Genomic DNA, 11,122 nt, shown 5'->3' on the forward strand with positions numbered 1-11,122 from the left:
AAACTCATCAATGTACCTGTATCAAGGTATGGAGTCTGTTAGTCTAACCTATGAGATTCAGATGCTAGATGAGTGATCTTGTATGCACTTCTTTCAAACACACTAAAAACACAAGACTGTAAATATACTATGCAGCAATAGCCTAGTTGTAGAAATTGTTGTATATCTTTGCTACATAAAGTGCCAAAAACATAAAGAAGCAGATGTGACCTTATATACTGGATATTTCTGTATCGGCTACTTTCAGTACCTTGTACTATTGAAATGATGTGTCAATGGCCGGAAATATTACGATAGTAAAAGCCTTTCAAAATTAACCAGATTAGCATTCTGTCATGTTTAATTTGTAATTTATTACCTCTACGTTCTGTGATTAAAAGTTAGAACTAAGATCTTTATCAGTGTAGAGAATGAGAAAAAAATGATGCCATTAAAGGATTATTGCTTTTTCAACATATATGCATAGCCTTTTGGTATCATGGCAAATTTTCTTACAAGGTAACATAAAGTAATGAAAGAGACGACACCTTGTTTGTGGTGCTAAAGGCAAATTTGCTTCATGCACCATGCATACAGAAATTTTTAAAAGTTTGTGCTCTTTCCACAACTATAGATTCCTAATTTTTCTTACTATAGTTTCTTTTTTTTTCTCTGTTTTAAAAATCCATTTTATGTCACTATAGATATACTTGCTCTGTTTTTTATATATTGCTTTGGCAATAACCCATGTGGTCGTTGATAATTTCCTTGCTCGTCCCCACATTATCTTTTTTCGATAAAGGAAGCTCCCCACATTATCTGCCTAGGGCATTCAGAATAATTAAAGCTAACATTTAATTCATTACAGGTAGCTAAAGTGAGAAGCACTGGACTATCTACACAAGCTGAAAGCACACATGAACAAAAAAGGTAAGGTGATGTGATGGTACTTTTTTGTTATTAATACACACGTAAGAAATTAATACAATGTTCCTTTTGTAGTTCGCAAATCATAAAATCCTCAGTTCAGCATATGGTTCCACGGATTGCTGAAGGTGGAAACCGAAACATGACCCTGGAAGATGATGGTACACCAGTGTCAAAGTTCACTTGTGTACAAGAGGTCAGGGAGCAAGATGCAACAGTGGAGGACTTGAGCAAAACATTGCCAATTACTATTGAAGTGCCAAAAGTTATTGATGTGCAGGGAGAGGGAAATGGTATTGCGCAAACTACCCTGCAGTCACCAAGGCAAAGCGTAAATGTCAGTTGGTTGATACCAACCAATAAATCTGCTGCAGAAGATGTTCCAGAATCTCAAGGTTCAACAAAAAATGTACCGGTTATTGTCTTGGATGATGATAGTGATGAGAGAGGCAAAGAGCTAGAAAATTCAGAGGCTCTTGATCAAGGTCTTCATAAGCAAAATAAAAAGAATTGTTTAGGGATGATTGACCTGAACTGTGCTGAATTACGACAAGAAGGGTTTCTCCATTTGGGTGACCCATCAATTCAAAAGCTGCCAGATCAGGTGAGGATAATAAAATTAGATGTTTTATTACGTGTTCAGCATGTCCAAATTCTCCATGCATTAAGTGAGAATTGTTTTCTTGGTGCTGCAAATTTTATTTATCTGAATAATATATCGCCGTTTCTTTCATTCTAACAGCAGGGGGGGGGGGGGGGTTCGCATATTTCATTTAATTTTTTGCCCTTCATATCACCACCAAGTTGTCTGCAAGTTTGAATTCATTTTCTTTTGTCATACAATGTACTATAACTGTAAAAATAAAATCTTAACAGAGATGATCTGAAACATTTTCTCACTGCTCGCAGGATATAATTGCTAGTGCTCAAAAGCAGATGTCCCAACCAATTGAAAGGATGTTTTTCACAAAGGAGAAAGACACTATCCATGGCAAGCAACAACAGCATGAAGAAAGCTCAACCATGCATACCTCGTACTCAAATTTCTTTGACCTGGCTCCACCAAGGAACACTGGGAGTTTGAAGAGACCAAGGAACTTGCCTTCAGAATTGAAGTTCAGAATAATGGACAAGGCTCCTGAATTCAGTTTAGACCTAAGCCTGGATAGTTTCCAAGACAGTAGAGTGTCTGCCTTGAGGAGTGATAAGTTGTTTCTTGGAGGCACCTCCAGCATATCTCATAAGCTGACAGAAAGGCTTGGCACATACTCCTACAAGAGGCACTCAGCTCCGTGGTCAGAAGAAGAGTTGGATTTTCTTTGGATTGGAGTTAGGAGGTATGGCGTCAACAATTGGAATGCAATGATGAGGGATACACGGATACGGTTTTCAAACTCAAGGATGCCTGAGGATCTTGCTAAGCAATGGGACAAGGAGCAGAAGAAGCTTCTGACGTCTGCTCTGGGTCCTGCACCACCTCTTCATATAGCGGAGGATTATCTCGGTAGAGCTTCGTGCTCAGGTTGCTCAAAGTCTCCATTTCTTGGAGCACAAACAGACCTTTCATTGGGCGATGTCTACCTTAGCAATGCTCATGCTTCAGAAAGAAGTCGGCATCATTTGTCAAGTTTGGGGCTGTTAAACCTTCATGGAACTGATGGTGGGCCAAGAAATCTGTCCCTGGGAGGCTTCCCTGGGGCTTCTTCCTCGCATGGAAGAAGTGGCAGCAGGCGCAAGAGGGCATCCAAGCTCCAAAAGTCATACTACGACAGCAAGTCACCTTGGTTCCAGGAACCATCAGAGAGGGCGTCTCACCTCTTTCCCATGAACCAACAACCGATCAACAGCCTTCCCCAGTGGCTGACCAAGGATGCGGAGACCGGCACAAGCCGAATCGACCGGGAGATGTGGCCGAGCATGGCACTAGCACCGGTGCATTCTGCTGCGGATCCTCCGAGGGATAGCCTGAGAGGTAATCTGTTTTCTGATGACGTGAAGCCCCATGTCCTCCCTGATGCTTCCCTGAAGCGCGCGATGAGGAGGAACGCGGATTGGCGCTCGTTCAGCAAGAGGCTGTTCCAGAGCGGTGACCCCTTGGATCTGAACCGGGGGACTGCAGCTGCAGCCATCGCAGGAGCCAATGGTGTCACTCCTAGCGACACCGGCGCGTCATCGGAAGAGACGGTGTCAGACAGCTGAGGGCCCGTGCTTATCATGGGCCCTTGTTATACCTGTACGTCATGTTGCAATTACATCTTCTAGTATTTTGATGCTGGTGAAGAGTAGGAACGAACTGTTTAATCTGCAATGCCATGCCATGCCAGTGAATAATCTGATTGCATCTTGTAAAGCAGCAGCTGCAGCAGCGTATATCTTGCTAGGTGTTATTTTAGTTCTCTCCATCCATGGGAGAAGAGGTTTTACTCTGTCCCTCCGTTTCAAATTGTAGATCGTTTTAGCTTTTTTAAGTTTATAAATATTATTATGCACTAGATATAATATATCTCTAGGTGCATAATAATGTCTATAAACATATAAAAGTTAAAACGATTGTAGTCACAACGATCTACAATTTAGAACGGAGGGAGTATCCTGTAATATCTCAGTCGTGTAAGCAGAAGAGATTTATTACCTTAATTTAATCTTATTTTTCTGATTGCCGCGACGGTGTGACCCTCTTGGTTGTCGAGATTGGCAATAGGGTGGGCATGATCTCAGCAGGATTTTTTTTTTCAAAATAAAAAAAGAAGTGCAGCGTACAGCTCAAAAAAGAAATGAATTTGTAGCCAATGACACGTTGACACGTGTCCTTAGTAGCTTGACTTAAGAAAGGCTGTGGGCCGGTGGCATTTGACTGGCGTGGTGGGCCCACCCAGTACAAGGACAACGCGGAGGAGCGTCTCCTCGTCCTCGACAAGCCAAAACGGAGGGGATGATGCCGAGGGCTCGAGGCGGTCGGAGGCGAAGTTCGCCGCCGCCTCGTCGTAGCCGTCGTCTCCTTCGTGCTCTGCTGCTCGTCGTGCTCCCTAGAGCCCAGATCCGGCGGCGAAGAGAAGTTGCGTCGCGCCATGGCGTCGTCTCAGGTCAGCCACCCCAAACCCTAGCCCTGCTAGTTTACGAATGCGAATTTCTGGGTCGTATTCTCCTTCCCCTTCCGGATTGCCGGGCACACGCGTGCCTGCGGGGTCATCGAATTCGCGTCGGTGGCTACCTCTAATTTTGACGCGTCCTGTTCAATTTCGAGATTCTCGTGTAGATACCTAGATGGTGCGTCTAATCGTAGTCGTTAGGCGCTCTGTTGTTTCCATTCGTTTGTAGCCACCTTCGATTTTGATTCCGTTCGCGTTCGGTTTGAACCCGTTTGGGGCCTTTAGTAGCATTTTTTCTGAATTGTGCGTGCCCGTGTTGTTTTACTTATGATGTATATGTTAGATTTTGGGTCTACTTTCTTAATGCTGATTTTTCATGCTATTAAGGCGCTAATTTGGTGCATACATTGGAAGTTATTTGTTTTATTTAGGTGATTCTTCCAAATATTGTGTAGTGAGGGTCACCTCTATATATAAATTAGGTTCTCTTTTCCTATTGCAGTCTCAAGGATAGTTTTGACCTTTTAAATATCTCCTGAGTTGTTAGAGCTGGAGCCACAGTGAGGGTTTTAATACAACTCTTGAACTTGCTGACACATGCCATATGTAGTTATTCAGGAAATTAGGCAAATGTAACTGCATTGTTGCCTCCTGCAAGTGAGTTAATTTAAAAGATTCGGGAAATTGATGAGCACTAGGTCTTAGTTGCAGAATATAATTTTTATGATTTGTCTTGACCTCTAGAAATATATGAGCTTTTATCTTGTCTATTAAGTATTTCAATTAATTTGCAATGTGGGAGCTTCAATGCATTCAGCGGTTTACATATGGAATATATTGTTCCCTTGCTGAATCTTGTTTTCTCTCTCTCTCCTTCTTGGAGTTGTGATTTAGGACTTTGGAGTAACCTGCATGGACTTTGGTCTTTTGTTGATGCTAGATAGGAAGGTGACTTGATTTCCTGTGACTAAGTTTTAACCCATCTCTTTTAGCTGTAATACTATGCTTTGATTACTCAGATACGTATTATGCAACAAGGATCCAAAATTACCATGTCTTGGTAACTGAGGTTCTTGAGGTAAGTAAAACCTGAAAAGGTAACTCCGCGGATGTTGGACATTGCTGTTATATGACCTTATGGCCCTTCTGCATCATATTTAGGTTATTGTGCAGTAATATTTTATTGTTTCTTCTTTTTTTCTTGCTGCAACACTTTTAACATGTTGGCTATCAGGAGCTGTGCCGTGTTTCATATTTTTCTTGTAATTGGGGTTGGTATTTTCAATAACGCCTGTGGTAGTGGCAAGGTATCTTGCTAGTGATCCTTATATCGTGGCAATTTGCATTGTTGTGGATGTGGGTAGCTAGGTCACATACTTAAGAGCAAAAGCACACGTTTGAAGGAGCCAAGGAGGAAAGTACTTAGTATGAGTAAATCTCTTAGGTATAGACAATTTAGTGTAGTAATGGGAATCATATCTTAGTATTGTTAGCTATGCAAGGCGTTAGCCCTATTAAAGGGCTAAATTGGCAAGCAATGGAAATAAACTGTTCTAATTTTACCTACATTGTTGCTCCTCCTAGACAGACTCTTCTAATTCTCTTCCTGGTCTCCGCCCCTTCGCTTTGTGCCTGATTATTTAAGTAGTAGGCACCCGTCTTCTTTTTTAACAGTGTTTTCCCTTCACGTGCTAAGCCATACAACTTGTAGGCAGTGGTATCTGGTATATATCCATTGATAATGAAGTTGAGTTGGGGAGGGTTATATGATGGCAGAGAACGGATAACACATGGTTCTGCTGCATATTTAATATACTATTTTTGTGTCATAAAAATCAAATAGTTGGTGTGCTTTGATCTTTTGAGAAGTTGGTGATTTATGATATTGTTTGCTAGATGCTATCTCACATGACAGTTTATCGTTCTAGAGCAGGATAACATCAATTGAATCAGGGGTGTTTTACTAATGCTGTCAGCATAGCTTTTCCTATTCGTAGTTGCATATAATGGATGAATCAGGGGCGAGTACGAGTTTTGGTAAGGTCAAGATAGGATCATCGGTTTCAGAACTAACAGGAGAACTAAAAAGCACACAACATTGATGATCCTCTGTTCGTAGAAAGGTGTTTTTGTCACAAGCTTTTGCCATAATATGTATTTGCATTACCAAATTTTTGATGAGTTCAACGCACTGCTTTCCCCCAGCAAAAATAGTTAATGAAATTGCTTCCTGGCTTTGCTGATCCTAGGTTTAGAGCTAGCAAGTGTAAAGTAATGGCTCACTTTTTTTTCTTTTAAGTGAACATTATCACTTCCAGAATAGATGATTCGGAAGTTTTACTGTCTAGGTTTATTTTCACTCATTATGTATTCGAGTAAGAAAGCAGTTCGATGCAAATATTTCTCTAACTAGTCTTACCCCGTGTTTTTGCAGTGATCGACATCCTGAGCATCTGACTGTAGCGGACAGACGAATTTGTACTACAATCAGCTGTGCTTCCCGTCAAACCTTGCTGATGCAAACTACACGCTAATCTGTACTTAGCTAATAGCGGTGAAACTGCGTAGCAATTCTGCCCATGACGAAGCGAAGTAGTCGTGACATGAACTAGGTGATGCCAACCAGTAGAACCGGATATTGACAAAAATGGCCATGCCGCTTACAAGGTCCATGTAAGGCACACACGTCCACTTCGTTAGCCCAACCGTTACGCAATCTGGCTCAAAGAGGCCCGCAAGGAACATGTAGGCTCGTTATGGCGCATAATCGCCCCTCACACGAGCCCATCGTGGCCCATTACAATACTCAAAGTCCATTATTTACGCCCACATGGGTCCGTTTTGACCCATTATTGGCCCATGTATAGCCCATCCCATACACCATAGGCCCGTCTAAGCCCATATAAGGCCCATTGTCGGCCGTAATATACTTATCGGTCTACCATGGCTCATTATCGGCCCATCCTAGGTCCGTTATCGGCATGTCTGAGGCCCATTAACGTGCTTCTGGCCCATCTTCATATTCGAAGGCCATCGGTGGCCCATTAGCGGCCCTTTTACAGAATATGGGTACACGGCCCATGTCAGGCCCACGCTGGTACGTTCGGACGTTCGGTAGCACATCGTAGGCCCATGTAAAGTTAAAGTTACTGCTCATGCATGTACTCATCTTGCCATTTTAATCCGTTTTACAGCCCTTTAGTATTTCTTGGACATCCTGTGGCCCATCTAAATACAATGGTCCCCAAATTCCCGTCTAACGTCAGGCAAAACGACTGTGCTCAGCAGTCACAGCATCTGCGCCATCCCCTCTCGATCTGACGATGACCAGCTCCCACCTCGTCAATCCTTCCACACGCTGGGCCTCGGCCCAACACAAGCACGGCCTGTTGGATCAGAAGAGCTGCGGCCACTCGTTTTTTTAGCTCGAATGCTCTCTTTTTTTTGGCGCGAGGGCGTGCTGTGAGGCGGCGATCGTCAGGTTCCCGTGCTCGTTCTCTCTCGATCCAAAACGAGGTACACTAATCTGCACTCCCATCTCTTCCTATTAAATCAGATTGCAGGGACATTCTAATTTGGTTACCTTCCACCTCCCTCATTAGATTGTGTTGGAATTGGTTGAACGAAATATCAGATTGCTTGAAAAACGAAATCTGCATCTGCATATCTGAGATGGAAGAAAACAGGTGTGTATCGCCCTAGTTTGTTACTTCTTTACCATGAGATTAGACATATTTTAGTTCTTCAAATAATCACCTCTTTTTCTTGTAGTGAGGGCTTGCTGCCTAGTTTGTTGCCTCAAGTTGGCATGGAGTTCACTACTATTGAAGAGGCTTGGATGTTTTGGATTAGCTATGGAGGTCAAAAAGGATTTGAGGTTAGAAAAAGTACACAAACAAAAGAAAATCATATGGGAAGGTTAGGTCCTACAGATATGTTTGGGCAAATGAGGGTCATAGATTGGAAGATAAAAGGGATCATTTAACAAAATGTCCAAGAGCTGAAACTAGAACTGATTGTCAAGTTCACATGGGTGTTGTAATGGACCGGGTGAAGGGAACTTATAAAGTGGCTGACATCCTTCAGTTGCCACAAACCTCGCACTTGATGGTGTCTCAAAGAAAAATTTTAGAGGGTCATTTAATCTCAGTTACACTCTCCGTGACCACAAGAATTATTTACGGGGCAAGCGCCAACGGGAGATGGCATATGGTCAAGCAAGAAGCATGCTTATGAAAACAAAATTGTTGAGAACCCGTCATTCCAATATGCATTACAGATGGATTCAGAAGAACAGATAGCAAACATATTCTAGGTTGATGCTAAAATGCTCACCGACTATGCATATTTTGGTGATGTTGTCAATTTTGACACTACTTTTGGAACAAACAAGGAAAGTAGACCTTTTGGTGTATTTGTTGGGTTCAATCATTTTAGGAAAACGTTTTTGGTGTTGTTCTCATATGTATGATGAGACTTTTGAGTCCTTCAAGTGGTTGTTTGAGACCTTCGTCAAAGCACATAATGGCAAGCAACCAAAAACAATCTATACTGATCAAGATGCCGCAATGGGAAAAGCAATGAAGGAAGTATTTTTAGAATCATGGCATGGTTTGTGCACTTTTCACGTTACGCAGAATGCTGTCAAACATCTAGCTGAACCCGATGATGAAGAATCAAGTGCTTCTCCCAAACATGTAGATGAAGGTAGCGAGAAAAAACTAAGTATTCTCTCAGGCTTTAGTGCATATATTATGAGTATGAAGATGAGGAAAATTTGAAGATGCATTTAACATCATGAGGACAAAGGCCAGCAAGCAAACTTGGTTGGATAGTATATACAAGTTGAAAGAAAAATGGGCGGAATGTTTCGTGAAGGATGTGTTCACATTAGGGACAAGAAGTACACAATTGAGTGAGAGTCTGAATAGTGAACTGAAGAGATATTTCAAATCTGATTTTGATATCATTCGATTTCTTAAGCATTTTGAAAGGGTGGTGGAAAACAAAAGGAAAAATGAGCTGAATGTTGAATTTGAGTCAAGAAAAAAGTTACCTAGAATCAAAATGAGGACACCTATGCTAATCCAAGCTAGCAAGCTGTACACACCAATTATATTTGAAGCTTTTCAAGGTGAATATGAAAGGTCCATGCTAGCAAGCACCACGGCATTGGAAGGCAACGATGAATATCTTGTAGCAATTGGGAGTCTTGATGAAAATTTTACCTTTGAGAAGGAGTACAAAGTTACTGGTGATCCTTTAGAGCAAACCAGCACATGCAGCTGTGGGCAATTCAACAGAATTGGAATATTGTGAGGCCATGCTCTAAAAGTCCTTGATTTGATGAATATCAAATCATTACCAAAACAATAATATGTATTGAAGCGTTGGACACGGGAAGCACGTAGTGGAATAATACAAGACAGCCAAGGCTGAAACATAGTAGAGGATCCAAGATTAAATGATATGCTTCGCTACAAAGACATGACTCGCAAATTTCTGAATTTGGCACTTCGAGCTGCCAGCCATCCAGGGTGCACCTTGTTAGTAAACAACACACTTGACATCCTTAGCAAGCAAGCTGAAGAAGAAATAGATGGTTGTACTAGTACTATGGATCCAGTCATTGTTCCTACCAATTTTACTCCCCCAAGTGAGTTGGTGATTACAGCACGTCTAAAGAAAAAGGAGGTGCAAACAAATACCTCAAAGCGCAAAAAAACTTGGCTTGATAAGAAGCGCAAGGGTAAAAAAAAGGGAAGTAAGACAAAGGGAAAAGGTCCAGTGGTATGTAACAGCACAAATTATATTTGATTCTCTTTATTGTATCCAAGGGAAAAAGGTTTAATTGTATCTAATTATTTTATTCTCTTCTATTGGAAGGAACAAGGAACTGCAAAAGTGGCCATCGATGGTGGCGCAGCAGTACATAATATCCCCCCTAGTACTTCTCAGTCCAATGAAGGGATTTCTCAATCATACATGGCCATCAATACCTTCTCTCAACTATTGACGGTAATATTTCAAAGTGATTATCAGTGTAGTGATATGCACAAAGAGTTAAATTACTTTTCTTTTATTTTGTAGGGTGCAATGACCGATGATTTTAATGCTGAGTTCTAGTAATCGAGCTTGATTTAGGTCTTTTGGAGAATAGCTTTTGGTTCTGTGTTTCAAGTGCAAAGTTCAGTATGTCATATACACTTGAGCATTTGAGCTCTGCAACCTTTATATTTGTGCTTTAGTATGCCAGAGAACAATACAACATTCTGAACTCTGCATCCTTCTGTTCATTCCAGTGATAGCACAATTCAGAACACAATTTGCCATCTGTACAGTTTGTAGAGTCCTTGCTGCTTCTTATACAACTAGAACTTGCCTGCTAGCACCTGTACGGTTTACAAAACACAAGGCAGTCATGATTTACAAAACACACTGCATCCAGCTTGAGCTTTGCGGCCGCGCTCAGCGTAGTCTGGTGGCTTTGTGGCCATGCTCCGCAGCTGCAGATCGATCACGCATTGCCATTGAGGGACTCCACCTCGTCCGCGGTGGAGGGGGGCCTCAGCAAGAAGGCCGGGTTCTCACCACCGAGCGGCGCGCGAGCACGGTGTGGCGGCAGGCGAACGGGTGGCCGTCCCGCGGGCGACGGGCGAGGTGGGGAACGCTCAGCGCGCAGCCTTGGGACGGCGGCATCCAGGACGACGATGCCCGTGCGCTGCAGCGACGAGGAGCCGACGAGACCGCCCGTCTGCTACGACAAAGACGGCGGCGGATGGGAAGGATCGAGTCTGGCCGAGATGGGCCACTGGACCTGCTGTTATGTGGCCTGCGAGATGAGTCTGGTTGGTTTGCCTCCGTCAGATCGGCAATCTGATGGGATATGGGTTCTGAAATTTTTACAAAAGCTTGATAATCACACTAGTAATCTACTGTAAAAAATTTGGGATGCATTTGACTTTTACAGAATTTATTAAAAATAAAATAGTACCCCTATGGAAGAATATAAAGATCTATTTTTTAACTCAAGCTCCAGGGACGATCTAACTCTAAAATTTTTAGAGAAGGGTTAAAAATTCCTAACAGGGGCTACTCTAATTTTCCAGGATTGATTTAGCATGAAA

At 42.3% G+C, this 11,122-nt stretch overlaps 1 protein-coding gene and 1 long non-coding RNA gene across 7 annotated transcripts in view; both read left to right on the forward strand.

The window, feature by feature from the left end:
* The window catches only part of LOC101775317, an 8,053-nt gene extending 4,482 nt beyond the window's left edge, over positions 1-3,571 (forward strand). For all 3 annotated transcript variants that reach the window (XM_004954318.3, XM_004954319.3, XM_012849195.2), the window contains exons 4-6: positions 848-909; positions 982-1,510; positions 1,816-3,571. In XM_004954318.3, the coding sequence (XP_004954375.1) occupies positions 848-909; positions 982-1,510; positions 1,816-3,105 (1,881 nt within the window). In that variant the 3' untranslated portion in view covers positions 3,106-3,571. The remainder of the gene's footprint in view (positions 1-847; positions 910-981; positions 1,511-1,815) is intronic.
* A 134-nt stretch (positions 3,572-3,705) lies between these two features.
* On the forward strand, positions 3,706-8,291 carry LOC105913917. 4 transcript variants are annotated; one of them, XR_001163456.2, is made up of 6 exons: positions 3,706-3,989; positions 4,890-4,943; positions 5,015-5,073; positions 6,430-7,511; positions 7,598-7,681; positions 7,767-8,291. It is a non-coding gene; the product is annotated as an uncharacterized LOC105913917 (long non-coding RNA). The 4 variants fall into 4 exon arrangements; XR_002677580.1 differs by having other exon boundaries at positions 3,707-3,989; positions 4,890-5,073; XR_001163455.2 differs by lacking the exons at positions 6,430-7,511; positions 7,598-7,681; positions 7,767-8,291 and having other exon boundaries at positions 3,730-3,989; positions 5,015-6,342.
* Positions 8,292-11,122: the final 2,831 nt, after the last annotated feature.

Source organism: Setaria italica, chromosome I (genome assembly GCF_000263155.2).
Source record: "Setaria italica strain Yugu1 chromosome I, Setaria_italica_v2.0, whole genome shotgun sequence".
Classification (NCBI taxonomy): Eukaryota; Viridiplantae; Streptophyta; class Magnoliopsida; order Poales; family Poaceae; genus Setaria; species Setaria italica.